Source organism: Erythrolamprus reginae, chromosome 7 (genome assembly GCF_031021105.1).
Source record: "Erythrolamprus reginae isolate rEryReg1 chromosome 7, rEryReg1.hap1, whole genome shotgun sequence".
In the NCBI taxonomy this organism is placed as follows: domain Eukaryota; kingdom Metazoa; phylum Chordata; class Lepidosauria; order Squamata; family Dipsadidae; genus Erythrolamprus; species Erythrolamprus reginae.
Genome location: NC_091956.1, coordinates 85,732,306 through 85,753,668, shown reverse-complemented (window position 1 = coordinate 85,753,668; position 21,363 = coordinate 85,732,306). Strand labels below are relative to the sequence as shown.

The 21,363-nt window shown below is 41.4% G+C and overlaps 1 protein-coding gene across 4 annotated transcripts in view; it reads left to right on the top strand.

The window, feature by feature from the left end:
• PTPN13 (protein tyrosine phosphatase non-receptor type 13) overlaps positions 1-21,363 on the top strand; it is a 138,608-nt gene that overhangs the window by 43,458 nt on the left and 73,787 nt on the right. For all 4 annotated transcript variants that reach the window (XM_070758054.1, XM_070758055.1, XM_070758053.1 and 1 more), the window contains exons 3-9: positions 2,645-2,820; positions 4,992-5,057; positions 6,461-6,646; positions 9,144-9,237; positions 12,851-13,405; positions 16,578-16,673; positions 18,333-18,435. In XM_070758054.1, the coding sequence (XP_070614155.1) occupies positions 2,645-2,820; positions 4,992-5,057; positions 6,461-6,646; positions 9,144-9,237; positions 12,851-13,405; positions 16,578-16,673; positions 18,333-18,435 (1,276 nt within the window). The remainder of the gene's footprint in view (positions 1-2,644; positions 2,821-4,991; positions 5,058-6,460; positions 6,647-9,143; positions 9,238-12,850; positions 13,406-16,577; positions 16,674-18,332; positions 18,436-21,363) is intronic.

Sequence of the window (21,363 nt, the reverse complement as noted above, 5' to 3'; positions counted from 1 at the left end):
AAAAAGAATCCAATTTAAATCAGCTCAGTTTCTGGTTTCCGGTGCGTGCATGCGCACTGCCCAGCTAATCTTCGCACATGCATGGGCGCGAGAAACTGGAAGACCAGGTGGCTGGTGCAAGTGCGCGTGCCAGAAATCAGAAGCTCAGCTTCCCGGTGCACAGATTCTCTTCCTGTTTCTGGTGCTGCCCCCACACACTTGCTGCCGAAAGGTTCACCTCTCCCGATTGCTAAGAGGTCCGTAAGGGGCGTGCATAAGTGCACCAGAGTGTGCCTTCCGTCCCCTGTCCTAATGTTTCTCTTTTACTAGTATCATGTATACAGTGGTGCCTCTACCTAAGAAGGCCTCTACTTAAGAACTTCTCTAGATAAGAACTGGATGTTCAAGATACTTTTGCCTCTTCTTAAGAACCATTTTCTACTTAAGAACCCAAGCCCGGAAAAAATTCCCAGGAAATTTGAGAGCGGCACGAAGGCCCAGCCGGTTTCCTGCCATTCCCCCTTTAATCCCGGCCATCTGGGGCTTTTCTGGGCTGCCAGAGGAGCCTTTTGGTGGCGCTTAAGGAGGCTTTGGCAGCCCAGAGTGAACGAAGCATTTTCCTTTCTCTGGGCGCTTGGAGAGGGAATAAACCACTTCACTATGGTGGCTCCCTCGCACTGCCTCCCATACCACCCAGGGTGAGGTTGCCTCCTGGAGCGTCTGGGCGCGGAAAGGCAAAAGGGGGCGCTTTGCACTGGCCAGATGAACTCAGCTTCAGCCAAACCGAGGAGTCACCACAGTGAAGGAAAGGCACCGGTTACAAAGTGAGTGAGCGAGATGAGAGGAGAGCCCTTCAGCATGGGGAGGAAGAGGAAGCAGGGAGCAGCAGCAGCCATCTTTTGGTCAAAGGAGCAGGAGGTTCCCCCCTCTCGCCCGCCTGGGTTTCTCTCTCTGGCGCAGTGTATGGGAGGCAGCCTCACGCCAGGTGTAGGGGAGGCGCGTGCTCCTCCTTGCCGCCTCAGAGTCCCTCTTCTTTTTTTTTAAGCCTTAAAATTTTGGATTATTTTTATTCCCCTCCCCTCCCCTTCTTCCTTCGGCAGCGACTGTCCTCCTCCTCTTCTTCCTCCTCCTCCTCCTCCCACCCAAACTCTGAGCTTTTATTTCTTTCCTAATGGGTTTGCACACATTATTTGCTTTCACATTGATTCCTATGGGAAAAATTGCTTCTACTTACAAACTTTTCTACTTAAGAACCTGGTCACGGAACGAATTAAGTTCGTAAGTAGAGGTCCCACTGTATAAATATTATATCTTTGTATGCCACCAATATGTGCTTGACAAAACAAATAAAATAAATAAACACTTCCTATAGGGTAACTTTCTATATAAGAGAATTATGCAATGTTCACTTTGCTGATTATGCCTTGATTTTATGCAAGTCTCCATCTCAGGCTCCGTGTGAGTGAATTACGAAAGAGTTGGTTTTCCATGCTCCGTCCCCCGCCTCGTCTTTCACATTTTTCCTATTAAGACTCTTTGTAGTTCTTTCTCAAGAAACTTGGCCCTTCTTCGTGTTTATTTGGCTGATTTTAGTTTGGCAAACCGAAGAAACCTCACAGCGCAACTGCTGGAGCTCTGAATCCCCCAAAGCTTTTGTGGTCTTTGTTGTGATTGCCAGGTGTATTTTAAAAAAAAAATCAAATCCACGTCTGTATGCAGTTTTTAATAACCTTTAAAATGTTTTCCTCTCGTATGTCTTGCAGAGATTCTGTATTTATACCCTTTTCTTTTTAGACGAGTGGTCAAAATGCTTTCATGCCATTTTCAACACAGTTTTGACATAATGCTTAATGGAGGGGCAGAACAGATCCTACGCAAAGAGTTGCGTTTATTTTGTGGCCTCCCTTCGTTGCTTCACAATTATCTCCACACTTGCTGAGTAGATTTGGGTCCAAACCACCCACAAATTTGAAGAAATGCTTATAGTGGAAAACAAAACTAAGGGTTTTTAGTTATTTTAAATATTAGATTTGTCATATGTTGTTTTATTATTGTTGTTAGCTGCTCCGAGTCTATGGAGAGGGGCAGCATACAAATCTAATAAACAAACAAACAAACAAACAAATAAATAAATAAATAAATCTGTTTTGTGGATTTACTTCGATGCCCAAAATATTGTCCCAAAGGCCGAGAATTCTATAATTCCATTTTTGCTTGTTTGAGAGAACAAAGGGACTTTGTTAGTATTTATGTATGTTTGTGTGTTGACAATAACTGAGTGAAGCAGGTATAGACTTTACTGTGGTGGGCCCATTTGTAATTTTGTTTTTTTTATTAATGTTTTATTTTTGTTTTTATTACATATAGAAATACATCTTTTTACAGATCACTGCCCATTTTTAGTATACATTCGTAATAACTTTTAATTTTATAGCACATGGGTAGAAAAAATAATAAGAAAACGGCGATACACCCACCCTGGCCACATCCCCCTCCCCCCAAAAGCACAACCCTGATGTGGTCCTCAATGAAATAGAGTTCGACACCCCTGGTCTATGTTTTGGATAAGAAACTCTTGTTTATTTCAATTTACACTCTTTGTTGAATGTTAAAAGGAATCTAGATCTGCCATTTGAATTGCTAGTTAGATCTTTCTGTTTTCCAGATACAGCGGATCCAGCTGCTTTGGGCTTTCTCATCTCTCCCTGGTCTCTTCTGCTACTTCCATCCGGCGGCGTATCGTTTACGGATAAAAATGTTTCTAACCAAGACCTGGAAGCCTTTACGGAACCCGGAGCTCTCCAAAACCAGTCACCATCATCGGTTTCTGATGTGGAAAAGGTACAATGTTCTCCCTTCTGATGTATTTCTTTAGAACGCATTTAGAAAAATGACAGTACGTATAGGAAGTCCTTGACATAATAATTCGTTTAGTGACCATTCAAAGTTACAATGGCACTGGGAAAAAGCGACCTATGACCAGTAATGGGCAGCCAAAACTTTTACTGCCACATTGTGGGTGTGGTTTATTTTGTGGGTGTGGCTTAATGGTCATGTGACTGGGTAGGAGTGGCTTGCCGGCCATGTGACCAGGTGAGAATGGCTTGAATGATCCTCATTAAGTCCTTGACTTACAACCTTACCAGTGTCACTCGCTGGGGGGACAATTTGCTTCGCGTTTACCGCGCTTTCCTTCCTGGGTCGTCCCCCCCGCCTCAGGCTGGGTAGCCAGGCGAACGGGGGCTGCCAGAAGCATCAATGCGGCCAGCGCCACTTCCACCCAGGCCTTCTGCTTGCACCCCAGGCGGGAGGGGGCCGCGTGAGGCTGGAGGGGAGCCAGGCAGGAGAGAGGGAAGCTCGTCCAAGGCCAGGAAGGAGGAAAGAGGAGAAAAGCAAGGAGCCCAGACTCAGGCACAGCAGCAGGGGGAAAAAGGAGAGACAAGACGAGACCGGTAATCCAGGAAGTGACAGCCGCCGATCAGCTGGAGCTGCCCACACATCTTCATTTCCGCCGGTGGAACTGTGTTCCACCCCGTCCTGCCTGCTGCCCACCCCTGCTTATGACCGTAGTTCACACTTACGACTGTTGCAGCATCCCCGTGGTCACATGATCAAAATTCAGATGCATGGCAACTGACTCATAATTATGACGGTTGCGGTGTCCTCCAATCATGTGATCACTTTTCGCAATCTCCTGACAAGCAAAATCAGTGGGTCAGATTCACTTAACAACTTAATAACTGCAAGGATTCACCTAACGACAGGTTATAAAATGGAACAAAAGGGATTTAACAAATGTCTCACTTATCTATAGAAATTTTGGGCCCAATTGTGGTCATAAATTGGGGACTACTTATATATTGTTTATTTACAATATGTGCTTCATTATTTTGAGATTCAACACACAAATACATTTAATTAATTAACTCATCATGGAAATGTGTAAATTTGTGTGACAGTATTTGTAAGGCCAGCTTGGCCTTTGTAACAAAGCCATCCTCATCCTATAATTTTTATAAGCTGAGGTCATAGCTTGGATGTGCAACATTCATACTGCAGATTAAGTTCTGTGTTTTTAGTGTGGCAGTTCCGCTAGCAACCTAGGCAAGTTATGATAGCCAAACCATAATTTGATCATTACATGTCAACTAAACCTTTAACTGGGCAAATTGCATGTACATTTCCATTCCTTGTCTTTCATTTATTGGCATATTTTTCCACTGAAGTAGAAGTTTCAGGCAAACTATGGAGTATTTTTTTTCTAATACTTTCCCAATACTTTCCAAATTAAGATAAAATCACTATTCTAAGACAGAAATTTTTGTTTTAGCAAAATTAATACTTTACCTCCAAGCAAACTGTATTTTGCATTTAGTTTTTTTCAGTGAAAAAATAGATTTCAGCAGTAAACACACATATGTTATACCTTGCACATAGACATGTGTTTGTATATACATATGGGTGGGTGGGTGGGTTTCAGTTGTTTATCAAATAATCTTCTCAGTAGCATTCTGCTTTGTTTTCAACTTTTTTTTCTTGAAATCTGAGCATGTCCCACAAAAATGCTGGCCACTAAAACCAATTCCCATTTATAAACACCTCCAGAAACACAACGACAGGGTTGTATGAGTCTCTTGGTTCGATTCCACCTCCAAACCAAGGAAATTGTGTGCTTGGATATTTTTCTGGCAGAAGGCTGGACAGACAAAAAAGAATGCGTTTTTGGTCACTCTCTAAATTAGAACCGAAAGATAATACAGTAGGTTTAAAAAAACAGTAACTTTTCTTGCTCCAGAAAAGAGAATTTTTTTTTTTTAAGTGAAAACATTTATGTAAGAAAGTATTTGGTGTAGCAGCTGTTTCACATGATCCAATACTCATGTAGTTGGTGACTTTTCAGAAACACTCCATTTTTAAAATCTACTTCAGTCCTATCATAAATGAATTCCTTCTTATAATATTTGCTACAATGTGAATTCCACTGGTATCATTTTGGCTGCTTGTGTTTGCAGGCCCACATTTATTCCCTTGGAATGACCCTTTATTGGGGAGCTGACTATGAAGTTCCAGAAAGCCAGGTAAGTCATGGAAAAATAAGATAAGTCATCCGTGATGCGGAAACTGAGGACACAATAATGCCTGGCACTTTTCTCCTGCTGTCATGCAAAATAGCAGCTCAGGCTTAGTAGCATTAACTGTGAGAGGGATCTTTGAATCTTAGTGGGCAAAGAATGGAATGGAATGGAACAGAACAGAATAGAATGAATAGAGTAGAATAGAATAGAATGAATAGAATAGAATAGAATGAATAGAGTAGAATAGAATAGAGTAGAATAGAATAGAGTAGAATAGAATAGAATGAATAGAGTAGAGTAAAATAGAATGAATAGAAATAGAATAGAATGAATAGAGTAGAATAGAATAGAACGAATAGAAATAGAATAGAATGGATAGAATAGAATAGAATTCTTTATTGGCCGAGTGTGATTAAACACACAAAGAATTTGTCTTTGGTGCCTAGGCTCTCAGTGTACACCAAGGAAAATACACATTGTTGACTCCTCATCTAAGGTAACACTGAATGTGTTCTTTGAAACTCACTGAATTTAAAGCTATTAGCTCCTTTACAACTTTCAGTTCTGTTGAGAAAGGAGAGATGTTTCAGAGCCTCGGTGGCGCATTGGTTAGAGTGCAGCACTGCAAGCTACGTACTTCTATTTGGCAGATCGAATCTCGGCAAGCTCAAAGTTGACTCAGCCTTCCGTCCTTCCAAAGTTAGAAACATAGAAGATTGATGGCAGAAAAAGACCTCATGGTCCATCTAGTCTGCCCTTATACTATGTTTTGTATTTTATCTTAGGATGGATCTATGTTTATCCCAAGCATGTTTAAATTCAGTTCCTGTGGATTTGATAAAATGGGGACCCAGATTGTTGGGGGCAGAATGTTTACTCTCTGTAAGCCGCTTAGAGAGGGCTGTAAAGCACTGAAGCGGTATATAAGTCTAAACGCATTTGCTCTTGCTATTTTAAAAATTTTTAAAACTAATTTAGTTGAGTGTTTTCTTAATCAGTCTGATGACTTCCAGATATATTGATTTAGAAGAAGGAAGTTGAGAACTACTACACGTTTTTATTCTCCTTAACTTTCAATTTGTATTGGACAAAATAAATAAATAAAATAAAACAATATATTTCAGCACACTGTTGAGAAGGTTTCAGTGAAATGTACGAAAGGGAGAGAAAGACAATCAGGCAAGGAGAGACTTGCTGGATTTTTATCACACATTTTTTAAAAATAAATTTTATTAATTTTCAATCACGACACATACACACTCCATAAACACACAATGCACAGTGATGTGTGCTCCTACCACAGGCCCCTCCACCAAAATGAGGGTGTGCCTTATTAAATATTATTTTAAACCAAGAACATTACAGCTGGATTTTTTATCATACGTGTATTTTTCTTTTAATATCAGCCAATCAAACTTGGAGACCATCTGAACAGCATTCTCCTGGGCATGTGTGAAGACATTGTTTATGCTCGCGTGTCCGTACGCACCGTCCTCGATGCCTGCAGTGCTCACATACGCAACAGCAACTGTGCGCCTTCCTTCTCATATGTGAAACAGCTGGTCAAACTGGTCCTGGGGAGCTGGCCGGGGGTGAGTGTTGACATATCCTTCTATCTCCTGGATGGAGTGATCGAAAAATTTGCCCTTCATTCTGAGGGTGCTTGACCAAGGAACTTATATTACCAAGCCATTAAATTATTGTACAGACAATGAAGACATGGCCAATTAAGTTTGTAACCTTTTTTGGTGTGTGTGTGTAAAACTTTTTTATTTTTCTCCACTTTTAAACAGTGCAATATCATATGTACCTTCAATCTTCAATACAATACAGTGAATTTACATTTATATTTGGTATTTATCATCCAACAATATGCTGCCTCCTTTACTTTTATCACCTGGAAAACTTTCATATAGACCAGTGTTTCCCAACCTTGGCAACTTGAAGATATTTGGACCTCAACTCCCAGAATGCTGGCTGGGGAATTCTGGGAGTTGAAGTCCAAATATCTTCAAGTAGCCAAGGTTGGGAAACACTGATATAGACTTTTCAATATCATTATGCAAACTTACAATACTATTTGCTATTACATCTCATCTACTGCATTTGCTTTCACATTATCTATTAAATTTTATCACATTTAGGCCAAAGTGGCTATTTTCAAATATCATACATCCTAATTTACCTCTTAAAAATTTCTTTATCCTTATCTTATATTAAATGCTCTTAAAGTAGAAAAGTTATTTCATCTTAAATATTAATTACTCATACTTAATCATCAAAACCTTATAAGATATTGTTTGTTTGTTTGTTTGTTTGTTGATTTATTCATTCATTGATTCATTGATTCATTCATTGATTCATTCATTCATTCATTTATTTATTTATCAGATTTGTATGCCGCCCCTCTCCGCAGACTCGGGGTGGCTAACAACAATAAAAAGACAATGTAAACAAATCTAATATTAAAAACAATCTAAAAAACCCCAATTTAAGAGACCAATCATACATACAAACATACCATGTATACATTCTATAAGCCTAGGGGGAAGGGAATATCTCAATTCCCCCTGCCTGACGACAGAGGTGGGTTTTGAGGAGCTTACGAAAGGCAAGGAGGGTGGGGGAAACTGTGATATCGGGGAGGAGTTGGTTCTAGAGGGTCGGGGCCGCCACAGAGAAGGCTCTTCCCCTGGGTCCCGCCAGACGACATTGTTTAGTCATAACCGTATCATTTGTCACCCTTTTTACAAGCCAAGGCCAACAATTCCAATGAATATGAGCTACTCCTGTCAACATTCTGACCACGTTCCCCATTTATTTATGTTTAAGGAATCTGCCACAGTAGCTCTCGCCACCTTATAATTTCTCCCAGCTTCTTCCTGAATCTTGCCGTTCTTATCATTTTCCTCTTCCTTCCTTCTGCAAAAAAATGTGTGAATGTGGGAAAGAACTTGGCAGAAGCTGCGATTCAAGCCCCACCTTTCCGATAAGGATTGTTCTTACAAGCTTTGTCTGTGAGTCACTGCTGTTGTGGACAACTGCTTCCTCACACCTTTCCAAATCATTCTCTTCTCTGGAAGTTCAGATGCTCATTTTCAGTTTATTTGTTTATTTATTAGATTTGTATGCTGCCCCTCTCTGAGGACTAGGAGCGGCTCCCAACAAACAATACAGTCTACAAATCCCATGTTAAAACATAGAAACATAGAAGACTGACGGCAGAAAAAGACCTCATGGTCCATCTAGTCTGCCCTATTTCCTGTATTTTATCTTACAATGGATAGATGTTTATCCCAGGCATGTTTAAATTCATTTCCTGTGGATTTACCAACCACATCTGCTGGAAGTTTGTTCCAAGGATCTACTGCTCTTTCAGTCAAATAATATTTTCTCATGTTGCTTTTGATCTTTCCCCCAACTAACTTCAGATTGTGTCCCCTTGTTCTTGGGTTCACTTTCCTATTGAAAACACTTCCCTCCTGGACCTTATTTGACCCTTTAACATATTTAAATGTTTTGATCATGTCCCCCCTTTTCCTTCTGTCCTCCAGACTATACAGATGGAGTTCATGACGTCTTTCCTGATACGTTTTATGCTTAAGACCTTCCACCATTCTTGTAGCCCGTCTTTGGACCCGTTTAATTTTCTCAATATCTTTTTGTAGGTGAGGTCTCCAGAACTGAGCACAGTATTATTCCAAATGGGGTCTCACCAGCATTCTATATAAGGGGATCACAATCTCCCTCTTCCTGCTTGTTATACCTCTAGCTATGCAGCCAAGCATCCTACTTGCTTTTCCTATTGCCCGACCACACTGCTCACCCATAAAAAGCAGAACAATTAAGAAACCCTTATTAAGAACAATCACACAACTCAACATACCATACACAAAGCGGGACAGCCAGGGGTGTGTGTGTCAATTTCCCCATGCCTGGCGACATAGATGGGTTTTCAGTAGTTTACGGAAGGCAAGGAGGGTGGGGGGGGTTCCTAATCTCTGGGGGGGAGTTGGTTCCCTGGTCTGTTGAGTTTATACTAGTCTGGCTTTCTCAGCCCTTGGTGTTTTTCCTTTTCCGTTGCAACAGGTGGACCAGCTCTCTTGCACAGGGGAGAAAAAGCTCCGCGCGGACAGAAGCCAGGCCATCCGAGAGAGGCTGAGAGGGAAACGACTTCCCACAGGTAAAGTTTTATTTACAAAAGAAGGAAAAGTGCCTCGCGCTTCCCAGTGGCCGATTAGAGCCCACAGGGTTGGCCTTCTCCAGGTCCCGTCAACCAAACAATGTCGACTGGTGGGACCGCGTGGGAGGGCCTTATCTGTGGTGGCTCTGACTCTCTGGAACCAGCTTCCCCCAAAGGTCTGCTCTGCTGGCAGGCCTGGGGTTGTTGAGGATTGGCATCCAGTTCCAGCCTAGAAGTGATGGATGTTTTTTATTATTGGGGTTTTTAAATTGTTGTACATTGTTTTTATTTGTTGTATGCTGCCCAGATTACAACAGGAGTTGGGCAGCCTATAAATTCAATACATTAAATTAAATTAAATTAATGGAGTGGAAATTCGGCTGATTTTTAATCTTTCACCTCCCAGATTAATCCCATTAAGGTAGCAAACACATCCTTATGTTATAACCAGCATCCTAATAAATGGCCTGATGATATGGTAACAATCTTACCATAAATGTATTGTACGGCTGTGATTTGAGTTTGTTTGATTGATTTTTAATGTATGGGGATTTTGGGTTATGTAGTTTTCAATTAATTAGATTTGTCTTTGTATTTATTGTTTTATATTATATGTTGTGAGCTGCCCTGAGTCTTCGGAGAGGGACGGCATACAAATATAAAATAAAATAAAATATAAAATAAGATAGATAGATAGATAGATAGATAGATAGATAGATAGATAGATAGATAGATAGATACTGTAGATAGATAGATAGACAGACGGGAGGGAGGGAGGATGGATGGAAGGAAGGAAGGAAGGATGGAAGGCAGGATGGATGGAAGGATGGAAGGAAGGAAGGAAGGAAAGAAAGAAAGTAGGGGCCATGAGTTGTGAAGCATTGGCTATAAAACGTGTTTATTGTTTTTCAGGGAAATAACTTGGGAACAAAATAGATGAGATATTTTTCTGATATATTTTGTTAAGATAAAAAGGAACGGATTTATTTTATTTATTTATTTATTTGGATTTGTATGCCGCCCAATTCCCGAAGGACTCTGGGCGGCTCACAACTAGAAAATAACACTTACAGTGTAAGATTAAAAACCCCTAAAACAGTTTAAACAATTTAAAACCAACAATTAAAACCGTTTAAAGAAAAAGAGAGATAAGATGAAAAAGGAAATAACCTTTTTTCCCAGTTAAAAAGACAGTTTTCCCCTGCCCACCCGCCTATGTCCAATTCCAGGGGAACAATTAATAGCAAGAAAGAATAAACATGGAAAGTAGGTAGAAAATTCTAGGGCTTTTCCAGTTCTACTCTATTGCAATGCGCATTGTGGCTACTCCATTCTTATTCAGAGCCATTTGGGTGAGATGGGTAATACAGTAATGAGTTCATCTTTGGTGTAGCTTCATGGAGACCCATTATTATTATTATTATTATTATTATTATTATTTGCCTAAAACAAAAAAAAAACCCTGTTCCTTTTTAACCATGCAAAACCAATTTATTAAGAATGGAGCTTTTGAATTTTTAGTGGCTTCTTCCTTTATCGGCCACCTTCAGATCCACACCCACCAAAATCCTCAATAGCCATTTGATCATGTTTCCTTTTTATCTTCTTCTTATCTCCCAACCCCAAAATATTGAGAATATTTCTAACCCTATGGTTTGTCCTGAATTTTGTAATAATGTACATAGCTACATAAAAGGAAAATCAAACAAATTGCTTATTTACACATACCAGCTATTTCCTTCATATTTTATACATTAATTAGGATTGTCTGTCTGTCCATCTGTCTATTTATCTATCCTCTATTTTGAATAATAGTGCAATGAGCTTTTAAGATAAATTAAAATGGCATGTCCTAAATCAGCATTTCTCAAACTTGCACTTCTCAAGAAATTAGAGTTCAACTTCTAATATTCCCTAGCTGGCATATTTTTTCTGAAGAAAAGAAATACTAATCAATATTAACAATTTCATGAGCTAAAAGTGAAAAATGCTGAAACATTAGCAGAGAAAAACTTGATAACCTCCGTTAACTTCATTGTAACTAATGAGATTTTTTAAAACCGTTGGTTGTTGCTAACATGTAATGTAATTTATTAAGTGTTAGATAACAGCCTGGGCTGTTGATGGGTTTCCTGGTTGACACTTTGTCAATAAAGCTATATTTATCTCCTGGGCAAAATTGAATTTTGTCCTTCTAATGTGTCCTTTGACTCTTTCCTGTTTGAGGCAGTATGAAAATGAGCATTTTCTGTTTCTCTGAAACGCTGCTTATTATGAAGAAGCCACCAGAATGAGATTAGGAAAGCCAGGTATAGGGTGGCTCTGCTTGAATAAATTCCAATGTGGGGAGCTGCTTCATTTAAGTAATTTGTGGATACTTTAATGTTGACATCTGAAAAGATCAAGAAGCAAAGCAAAGAAAGTTGATTGGTCCACAGAGGGAGGGAGGATGGGAAGGAAGGAAGGAAGGAAAGAAGGAAAGAAGGAAGGAAGATAGGAGGGAGGAAGGAAGGAAGGAAGATAGGTGGGAGGAAGGGAGGGAGGGAGGATGCATTTAGCATTTTTTTTAAAAAAAAGCTGTGTTCTCCATGATAAAAACGTGCTAAAAATGTTAAAGAGATTTTTATTTTAGATGCTACAGATGAACAGAAGCACTGTGATTTCGTTTGAATGCACACATTTATTTTCATTGTTTTGATGTTCAGCTGGTTAGAACCTGTCCTATGTTGTTGTTTTTTAAACCCATCTTTAAGAGGAGTGTACAGTGGTCCCTCTACTTATGAACTTAATTCGTTCCGTGACCAGGTTTTTAAATAGAAAAGTTTGTAAGAAGAAGCAATTTTTCCCATAGGAATCAATGTAAAAGCAAATAATGCGTGCAAACCCATTAGGAAAGAAATAAAAGCTCGGAATTTGGGTGGGAGGAGGAGGAGGAAGAAGAGGAGGAGGACACTCACTGCCCAGAGCGAAGGGAGAATTTCTTTTCTCTGGGCGCTGGCAGAGGTTTATTCCCTCTCCAAGTGCCCAGAGAAAGGAAAACACTCCGTTCGCTCTGGACTGCCAAAGCCTCCTTAAGCGCCACCGAAGGCTCCTCTGGCAGCCCAGAAAAGCCCAAGATGGCCGGGATTAATGGGAGAATGGCAGGAAACTGGCTGGGCCTTCGTGCCGCTCTCAAATTTCCTGGGAAATTGTTCCAGGCCAGGGTTCTTAAGTAGAAAATGGTTCTTAAGAAGAGGGAAAAAATCTTGAACCCCAGGTTCTTCTCTAGAAAAGTTCTTAAGTAGAGGCCTTCTTAGGTAGAGGCACCACTGTATCTCCAATTCAATTCTAGATTACATGACAATTGGGAAGGGTTCAACTATAGCCATGTCCAAGAGAGATTCTTTTCATTCTCTCTCTTTTTTTTAAATACTTTATTAATTTATTAAGAATGGGGAAGGGGAGTGGGAATACAAAAAGAAAATGAGGGGTAGAAAACAAGACATCTTTTTACACAATGACATATATCAATTGTTGTATATTCATTTCAAGCATTTATCTATAGGTATTTACATTGTGTTCAATATTCGTAATTACATAGTCTCATATCTCATTCTTTTCCTTCTCGTTCTAGGAAGAATGACAGATGGAGGAATTGGCTACCCAGCCCCCTTTTCTCAGCAAATCGTGCTTAACAAAGGACTTAGCAAGTCACTGGAGTTCTTGTCAACCAGGGACGCACGTGGTGAAAAGGAACTTTCTCAAAACATTGCCTCTTACTACAATTCTGGCCATGAAGACGCTACAGACGGTTGCTGTCCTTACCGATTCAGAGCCTCCAACCTGGAAAAGAAAGCCAACGGTGATCCCAAGCGCAAAGTGTGGGCTTCCTCCTCTGATCTGTTGTGCACAGTGCACCACGTCACAGAGGGGGGCCACGTCCCAGATTCTCCTAAGCCCCATCGCCAAGACAGAACCCTTCCAGGGCGGACGTCAGGAGCTCCTACCAACAAGGAAGGCAGATACTCCGATGGGAGCATAGCCCTTGATATATTTGGTCCTCAAAAACTTGACCAAGTGCTTCATGTATCTGAGACCTCAACATCGGCGGCCTTGTTATGCGCCTTTGACAGGATCAAAGAGAAACAGAAGAAGTTGCAGCTGCTGAGAGAAGCCATGAACGTAGAAGGTCAGTAGATTTTTCTGTATATTGTATTAGACAGGTGGCATCCTTCACATTGTCAAAATAATATAAGTTTGGGTGTGAGAGACATTTCCTATTTTGCAAATTTGGTACTGAACTAGTAAAGTGGCACCTCTACCTACGAACGCCTCTACTTACGAACTTTTCTAGATAAGAACCGGGTGTTCAAGATTTTTTTTGCCTCTTCTCAAGAATCACTTTTCACTTATAAACCCGAGCCTCCGGAACTGTAACCGGAAAAGGCAGGGAGAAGCCTCCGTGGGGCCTCTCTAGGAATCTCATGGGAGGAAACAGGGCTGGAAATGGCAGGGAGAAGCCTCCATGGGGCCTCCCTAGGAATCGCATGGGAGGAAACAGGGCTGGAAATGGCAGGGAGAAGCCTCCGTGGGGCCTCTCTAGGAATCTCATGGGAGGAAACAGGGCTGGAAATGGCAGGGAGAAGCCTCCATGGGGCCTCCCTAGGAATCTCATGGGAGGAAACAGGGCTGGAAAAGGCAGGGAGAAGCCTCCGTGGGGCCTCTCTAGGAATCTCATGGGAGGAAACAGGGCTGGAAATGGCAGGGAGAAGCCTCCGTGGGGCCTCTCTAGGAATCTCCTGGGAGGAAACAGGGCCAGAAAATGCAGGGAGAAGCCTATGTAGGGCTTCCTCTCTAGGAATCTCCTGGGAGGAAACAGGGACTTATTTAAGTTTTGGTAGATTCTTTTGGAGTTATTCTGAGATTGTCCAGTCAGCCCACTGGCGAAATCCAAATTTTGTTAATACCGCTTCTGTGGGCGTGGCCTGGTGGGCGTGGCAGGGGAAGGATATTGCAAAATCCCCATTCCCTCCCCACCCCAGGCGCAGGGGTGGGTTCTAACTTACCTCGCTGCCAATTTGGTCTCTCCTACACCACGCGCGCGCAGACAAAGTATGACCTTGGCTTTCTAGAAAGAATTAGTGATGGCTACATTATTTATTATTATTATTTATTAAATTTGTATGCCGCCCCTCTCCGTAGACTCGGGGCAGCTTACAGCAATGATAAAAACAATATATAATGACAAATCTAATAGTTAGAATCTAAAATAACAATAATACATTTAAAAAGTCTAAAAAGCAAGAAACCCCAATACTGTATATAAAAACATACATACAGTCATATCATACACAAAGAACTACATAGGCAGGGAGAGATGTTTCAGTTCCCCCACGCCTGACGACAGAGGTGGGTTTTAAGGAGTTTACGAAAGGCAAGGAGGGTGGGGGCAGTTCTAATCTCTGGAGGGAGCTGACTCCAGAGGGTCGGAGCCGCCACAGAGAAGGCTCTTCCCCTGGGTCCCGCAAATGACATTGTTTAGTTGACGGGACCCGGAGGAGACCACCTCTGTGGGACCTAACCGGTTGCTGGGATTCGTGCGGCAGAAGGCGGTCTTGTAGATACCCTGGTCCGGTGCCATGAAGGGCTTTATAGGTGATGACCAACACTTTGAATTGTGATCGGAAACTGATATGCAGACTACATACTAAAAACCTTATGCAATCTCCCCTCCCATGCATTAGAAAATGCATAATGCAATAGCATAAGGTGTGGCAGACCTAGGGTTCCAAATAAAATGGCTTCGACCTTATACTATCCTTGATCCAGGGTCATAGATGGACCTTGATGTTACCAGAGTTAAGTCAATCTTGTAACATCACCATCTTCTTTGTATCATGAGAATAACCTGGGACACATGGTACGTTAGATCCAGGGTTTAGCTAAACAGGATGCTGAAGTTGTTATTACTGTGCTAATTGCCTCTTCCCAGTCTTTCATGGGAACTTCCCAATGCCCTATCACATCTGTAATTGCTGTCTTTCTATATGAAAATAATGCATGGTTAAACTTATAATATTATAATAATGACTTTTCTGCAGCAGGGAATAAAAAACAACTATTACTATTTTAGCTAGGCTAAACATTCTGTTTTATTTTAGAAGATAAATTCTCGGTTTCACAACATTATTTGTGGGCTGTTGTTGTTGTTTTTGCATGAGCAAACATTTTTCTCATTAAATCCAGTGGTTATTAGGTCTGATTTAATGTGGTTAGGGCAGCTGTAAAATTTTGGACTTGGAATGTAGAATATGGTTTACTGAACAAGCTGGCAAGATTGGGGGCTGTTGCTTCAGTTCTGTGGGGAGGATTTGGTTTGAGAAGAAAAGGACATTGTTTTTATTTATTTATTTATTTTGTCCAATACACAATGAGGGTTTTAGTGGGTATATATCAATATACACATAGTAAAATACATGATGAAGGTTATAGAGGAGATACTCATAGTAAAATATATCTAAGAAAGAATAGAAAAGAAGGTATAGTAATAGAACATATCAATGAAAGAATAGAAGAAGAGATATAGGAATAGAAGAAAGGTATAGGAGATATAGGAGAGCAATAGGACAGGGGACGGAAGGCACTCTAGTGCACTTGTACTCGCCCCTTACTGACCTCTTAGGAATCTGGAGAAGTCAACCGTGGATAATCTAAGGCTAAAGTGTTGGGGGTTTGGGGATGACACTACTGAGTCAGGTAATGAGTTCCACGCTTCGACAACTCGGTTACTGAAGTCATATTTTTTACAGTCAAGTTTGGAGCGGTTAATATTAAGTTTAAATCTGTTGTGTGCTCTTGTGTTGTTGTGGTTGAAGCTGAAGTAGTCGCCGACAGGCAGGACGTTGCAGCATATGATCATTTTCTCATTGTCAACTTCTCATAATTCCACATCTCAGGAAAATTTATATGATTTTGGCCTCATTATATGACATTTATCATTAGAATTAAAAAAAATTGTTAGCAGTAAAAGAAAGGAATATAAAGTTGGTTTATTTGAAAGGTCGAATATATAATTTGTAATCGGTTTACTATCGATTGCATAGAACCAGTGTAAACCAAGAGAAACCCACCTCTGAGTGAAATGCAGATATTGTTTATTAAAAAGTCACTCTGGGAAATATTGGACAGTGTATTATAAACCCCTGGAGTCCAGAACGAGTTTTCAGCACCACTAATAATGAGATGTACAATAATACAACCCTCTAGGAAAAAAGTATGTGCTCCTATTGTAGAGGAAGTCAGTAACTGCATTAAATCCTGGATGAGCTTTGTTCACTTCTGTTTCCTTACAATTCTTTCAGAGCACGTACGGAAATATAACTCTTACCACAGGGATGTGTACAGCCCTGACAGCGAGAGCCCATCGTTCATGTCTTCCGAGACAGATTTCAGACAAGGTAAGAATTATGTGGTAATTGGCCTTCAGTTGGTGGACTCTATGTCTGTGCTAGAAATGATGCGCCATTGTCATTGGTGATGCTCACCGTATTTCCCCCCCCCCATCTCTAAAGATGGTTTTTCATGGTTGCTGCTTTAGAATGAATGAATGAATAAACATAGTACTCAGGCAGAGAGAGACAAAAATTAAAATAGTTTTTTCGTCATTCTCTAACCATACTTAATATTTTTGGAAGTCTGAGGTTGGCAGTAGATTGAATGATAACGACCTAGACGAGGGAATAGAGGGGGAATTAATTAAATTCGCAGATGACACCAAGCTGGCAGGAGTGGCCAACACCCCAGAGGATAGACACAGAATTCAGAAAGATCTAGACAGACTTGTACAGTGGGCCAAAACGAACAAAATTAAGTTCAATGTAGAGAAGAGTAAAATCCTGCACCTAGGCAAAAAAACCCAAAACATGCATACAAATTAGGCGAAACCACACTCACCATGAGTGACTGTGAAAGGGATCTTGGAGTCTTAGTGGATAACCAGCTAAACATGGGTCAGCAATGTGCAGCAGCGGCTAAAAAAGCCAACACAATCCTAAGCTGCATGAACAGGGGGATACACACTCCAAGACCAGAGAGGCAATAATACCACTCTATAAGGCCCTGGTCAGACCGCACCTGGAGTGTTGCATCCAGTTCTGGTCACCACACTTCAAAAGAGATATAGAGACTCTAGAGAGGGTGCAGAAAAGAGCAACTAAAATGATAAAGGGACTAGAGACCAGGCCATACGAGGAAAGGTTGCTGGAACTGGGCATGGATCGTCTAGTAAAAAGAAGGGCTAGGGGGGACATGATAGATGTATACAGGTATTTGAGGGGTTGCCACGGAGAGGAGGGGGACACACTGTTTTCCAGGGCACTAGAGGGCCGGACGAGGAACAACGGTTGGAAACTGACCAAGGAAAGATTCAACCTGGAGATAAGAAAGAATTTCCTGACAGTGAGAGCGATCAACCAGTGGAACGGCCTGCCACCAGAGGTTGTGGACTCCCCAACTTTGGACACTTTCAAGAGGAGATTGGACTGCCATTTGGCTGGGGTGCTGTAGGATTTCCTGCTCAGGCAGGGGGTTGGACTTGATGACCTGTAAGGTCCCTTTCAACTCTAATAAAAAATAAAATAATAAAAAATAGCACAAACGTTGAGGCTTCCTTGGTATTATTTTATTTTTTTATACTGCCACTTCTTCTGGACAAGGTCAGAGCAGTTTACAAGAAAGGATTTACAAGAAGGGCTCATTTAAATCGTCAAGACAAAATCAACAACGCTCCAAAAAAAAATACAACTGTGTAATTTAAAAAATATGTCAGTGGGAAATCTTAAATATAATCTGGTCTTTAAATTGACTGGCATCCTATAAATGTCCAAGCAGAGATGAAAGTGACGTTGCTAGGCAACTTCCCCCTGGTTTACTGGCATTGAAAAGGTTTCCCCAGGTGGTCGCACCTGCACCTACTGGAGGATCTTGCCACTGTGAACATAACGGGGTGCGTGGTCCCTCCGAAAGTCCCTTTTTTCATCAGTGAATATTTTATGTGGCCATAAAATATGCTCATCCAGCCTTAAATCGTGAATGTTCTTGTTTCTTCTTCTTCCAAGGGCCAGTGAGGAGGTACGAAGCTCTGAAAGATGAAGGCAGTGGCTCTTCCTTAAGAATAGACGATGCCTCTTCATCAGGTCAAAAGCCAGGACAAAGACCAAGGTAAAGAAAAGGGAAGACTTAGAGTTAACATGCTAGCAGCTCATCTCCCATCTACCGGTAGGGTTCATAATTGAATGCCTTTACGTAACTAAAACTATAACTATAAAACTTATCAGGAAAGACTTAATGAACTGAATCTGTAGAGTCTGGAGGACAGAACGAAAAGGGGGGACAGGATCGAAACATTTAAATATGTCAAAGGATTAAATAAGGTCCAGGAGGGAAGTGTTTTTAATAGGAAAGTGAACACAAGAACAAGGGGACACAATCTGAGGTTAGTTGGGGGAAAGATCAAAAACAACATGAGAAAATATTATTTGACTAAAAGAGTAGTAGATCCTTGGAACAAACTTCCAGCAGACGTGGTTGGTGAATCCACAGTAACTGAATTTAAACATGCCTGGGATAAACATAGATCCATTGTAAGATAAAATACAGGAAATAGTATAAGGGCAGACTAGATGGACCAGGAGGTCTTTTTCTGCCGTCAGACTTCTATGTTTCTATTATTATTGTTATTGTTATTGTTATTTATTATGATCATCATCATCATCATTATTATTATTATTGTTATTATTATTATTTATTAGACTTATATGCCGCCTCTCTCCAAAGACTCGGGGCGGCTCACAGAACACAATACAAAAACGATATGTGTACAAATCTAATAATTAAAAAGTAGAAGCTAAAATCCCATTACATTAAAAAGCAATCAATAACTCGATCGCATCCACACACAACATTTATGCACGGGTGCGGCCACATGCGTGGGAGCTGCGGGTGCATTGCATTTTGGGGGGTTCGCACACACACGCACTGGACACTCGGTCCAGAAAAGGTTAGCCATCACTGGCCTATAATTTACAGTACTAGACTGGTTTGTAGCCTGCCGCGGAAAGGTATGAATTTGGTTGGGAACTCCAGGCAGAAGATTCTGCCCTTGCACAGACCAATGTGTTATATTTCCCAACTTTTTTCCCCCCGGGAAGAAACATGTCTCACTGTCTCCCCTGCCATTGGCTTTGCTCAGCCCCTTGTCCCACCAGTCTGAGCCAGAGGCTAAAGCAGAAATATTTGTGATTCACTCCCTAAGAAATGTGTGGGAGAGGAAGGATTTGTCTGCAGCAGAATAAAGAGCATTTATCCAGCCCGCTCCCCTTCCTTTCAGCCCTTGCCAGATACTCAGATAAAATACATTCCTGGAATGTGGAGGGCGTGCGCACCGAAGCCCTAGATCACCTGCCCCAAATGTTAGAGGGGAAGCTAGGAACGATGGACGGTAATTGCTCTGTCGCAGCTTATTCACTCCGTCCCTGGTCATCTCCTTTCCACGTCTCCAGAGCTGTCAGGCTTCCGCTGTCATCAGAAATGTCTTGGCATTTGAACCTTGTGTTGGCAGCTTTGGGTCCCGAGCCAAGTCAAAATAAAAGTAAGATCCCAATTACGAATGCACACTCAGTGTGGCCTGCAGTGTTGTCCCTAAAAGATTGTTGAGTGCCCGGTGCAATTTACATCCGTTGCTAAGGCCCTTCTGTAATGAGGCTTGGTTTCTGCAAAAAAAAAAAAGACCTTTACCAATCTGGATTCTGTACTGTGTTCCCGGATCATGTGACACAGTAGGATTCCCGCAAGTCTTCACAAACTGGGCCAGTGCAACAGTCATAAGTATGAAAAATGGTCATAAGTCAGGTTTTCAGTGCTGTTGTATCCTCGAAGTGAACTGTTTGTTAAGTTGAGGGCTATCTGTATTGGTAAAAGTTCCCATTTCCTCCTGTGATTTCTACGTTCCCTTTCTTTCTTTCTTTCTTTCTTTCTTTCTTTCTTTCTTTCTTTCTTTCTTTCTTTCTTTCTTTCTTTCTTTCTTTCTTTGATTTTTATGCCGCCCTTCTCCTTAGATTCAGGGCGCCTTACAACATGTTAGCAATAGCACTTTTTAACAGAGCCAGCGTATTGCCCCCACAATCCGGGTCCTCACTTGACCCACCTCGGAAGGATGGAAGGCTGAGTCAACCTTGAGCCGGTGATGAGATTTGAACCGCTGACCTTCAGATCTACAGTCAGCTTCAGTGGGCTGCAGTACCATTTGTCCTGAAGCAGGGGTGGGCTGCTAGTTGGAAGGGTCAATTGGGCTCTCCACTGTGGCTCGTGAGTATTTGCGGGGCCAGCGCAATTTTCCTTCTGGAGATATCCCCGGCATGTTTTAATTCAGTTACTGTGGATTTATCTACCACATCTGCTGGAAGTTTGTTCCAAGGATCTACTACTCTTTCAGTCAAATAATATTTTCTCACATTGCTTCTGATCTTTCCGCCAACTCACCTCAGATTGTGTCCCCTTGTTCTTGTGTTCAATTTCCTATTAAAAACACTTCCCTCCTGGACCTTATTTAACCCTTTAACATATTTAAATGTTTCGATCATGTCCCCCCTTTCCCTTCTGTCCTCCAGACTATACAGACTGAGTTCATGAAGTCTTTCCTGATACGTTTATGCTTAAGATCTTCCACCATTCTTGTAGCCCGTCTTTGGACCCGTTCAATTTTGTCAATATCTTTTTGTAGGTGAGGTCTCCAGAACTGGACACAAGAGAAGTGGTGAGAGTGTACAGCCTTGGGTTGTGGCTGCGTCAGGGTTGTGTTGGACCTCAGGGGGCCAGAGTGGGCCCCTGAATTCACACTTATGACCCATTGCAGCATCTCCATGGTTATGTGATAAAAAGTAAGATGCTTTGGGATGGTTGCAGTCTTGTGAGGTCATGTGACCACCTTTTGTAGCCTTCTACGCAAGCAGAGTCAAACAGGAAGCCAGATTCATTTAACAAGGGGACACAATCTGAGGTTAGTTGGGGGAAAGATCAAAAGCAACGTGAGAATATTATTTCACTTGAAAGAGTAGTAGATCCTTGGAACAAACTTCCAGCAGACGTGGT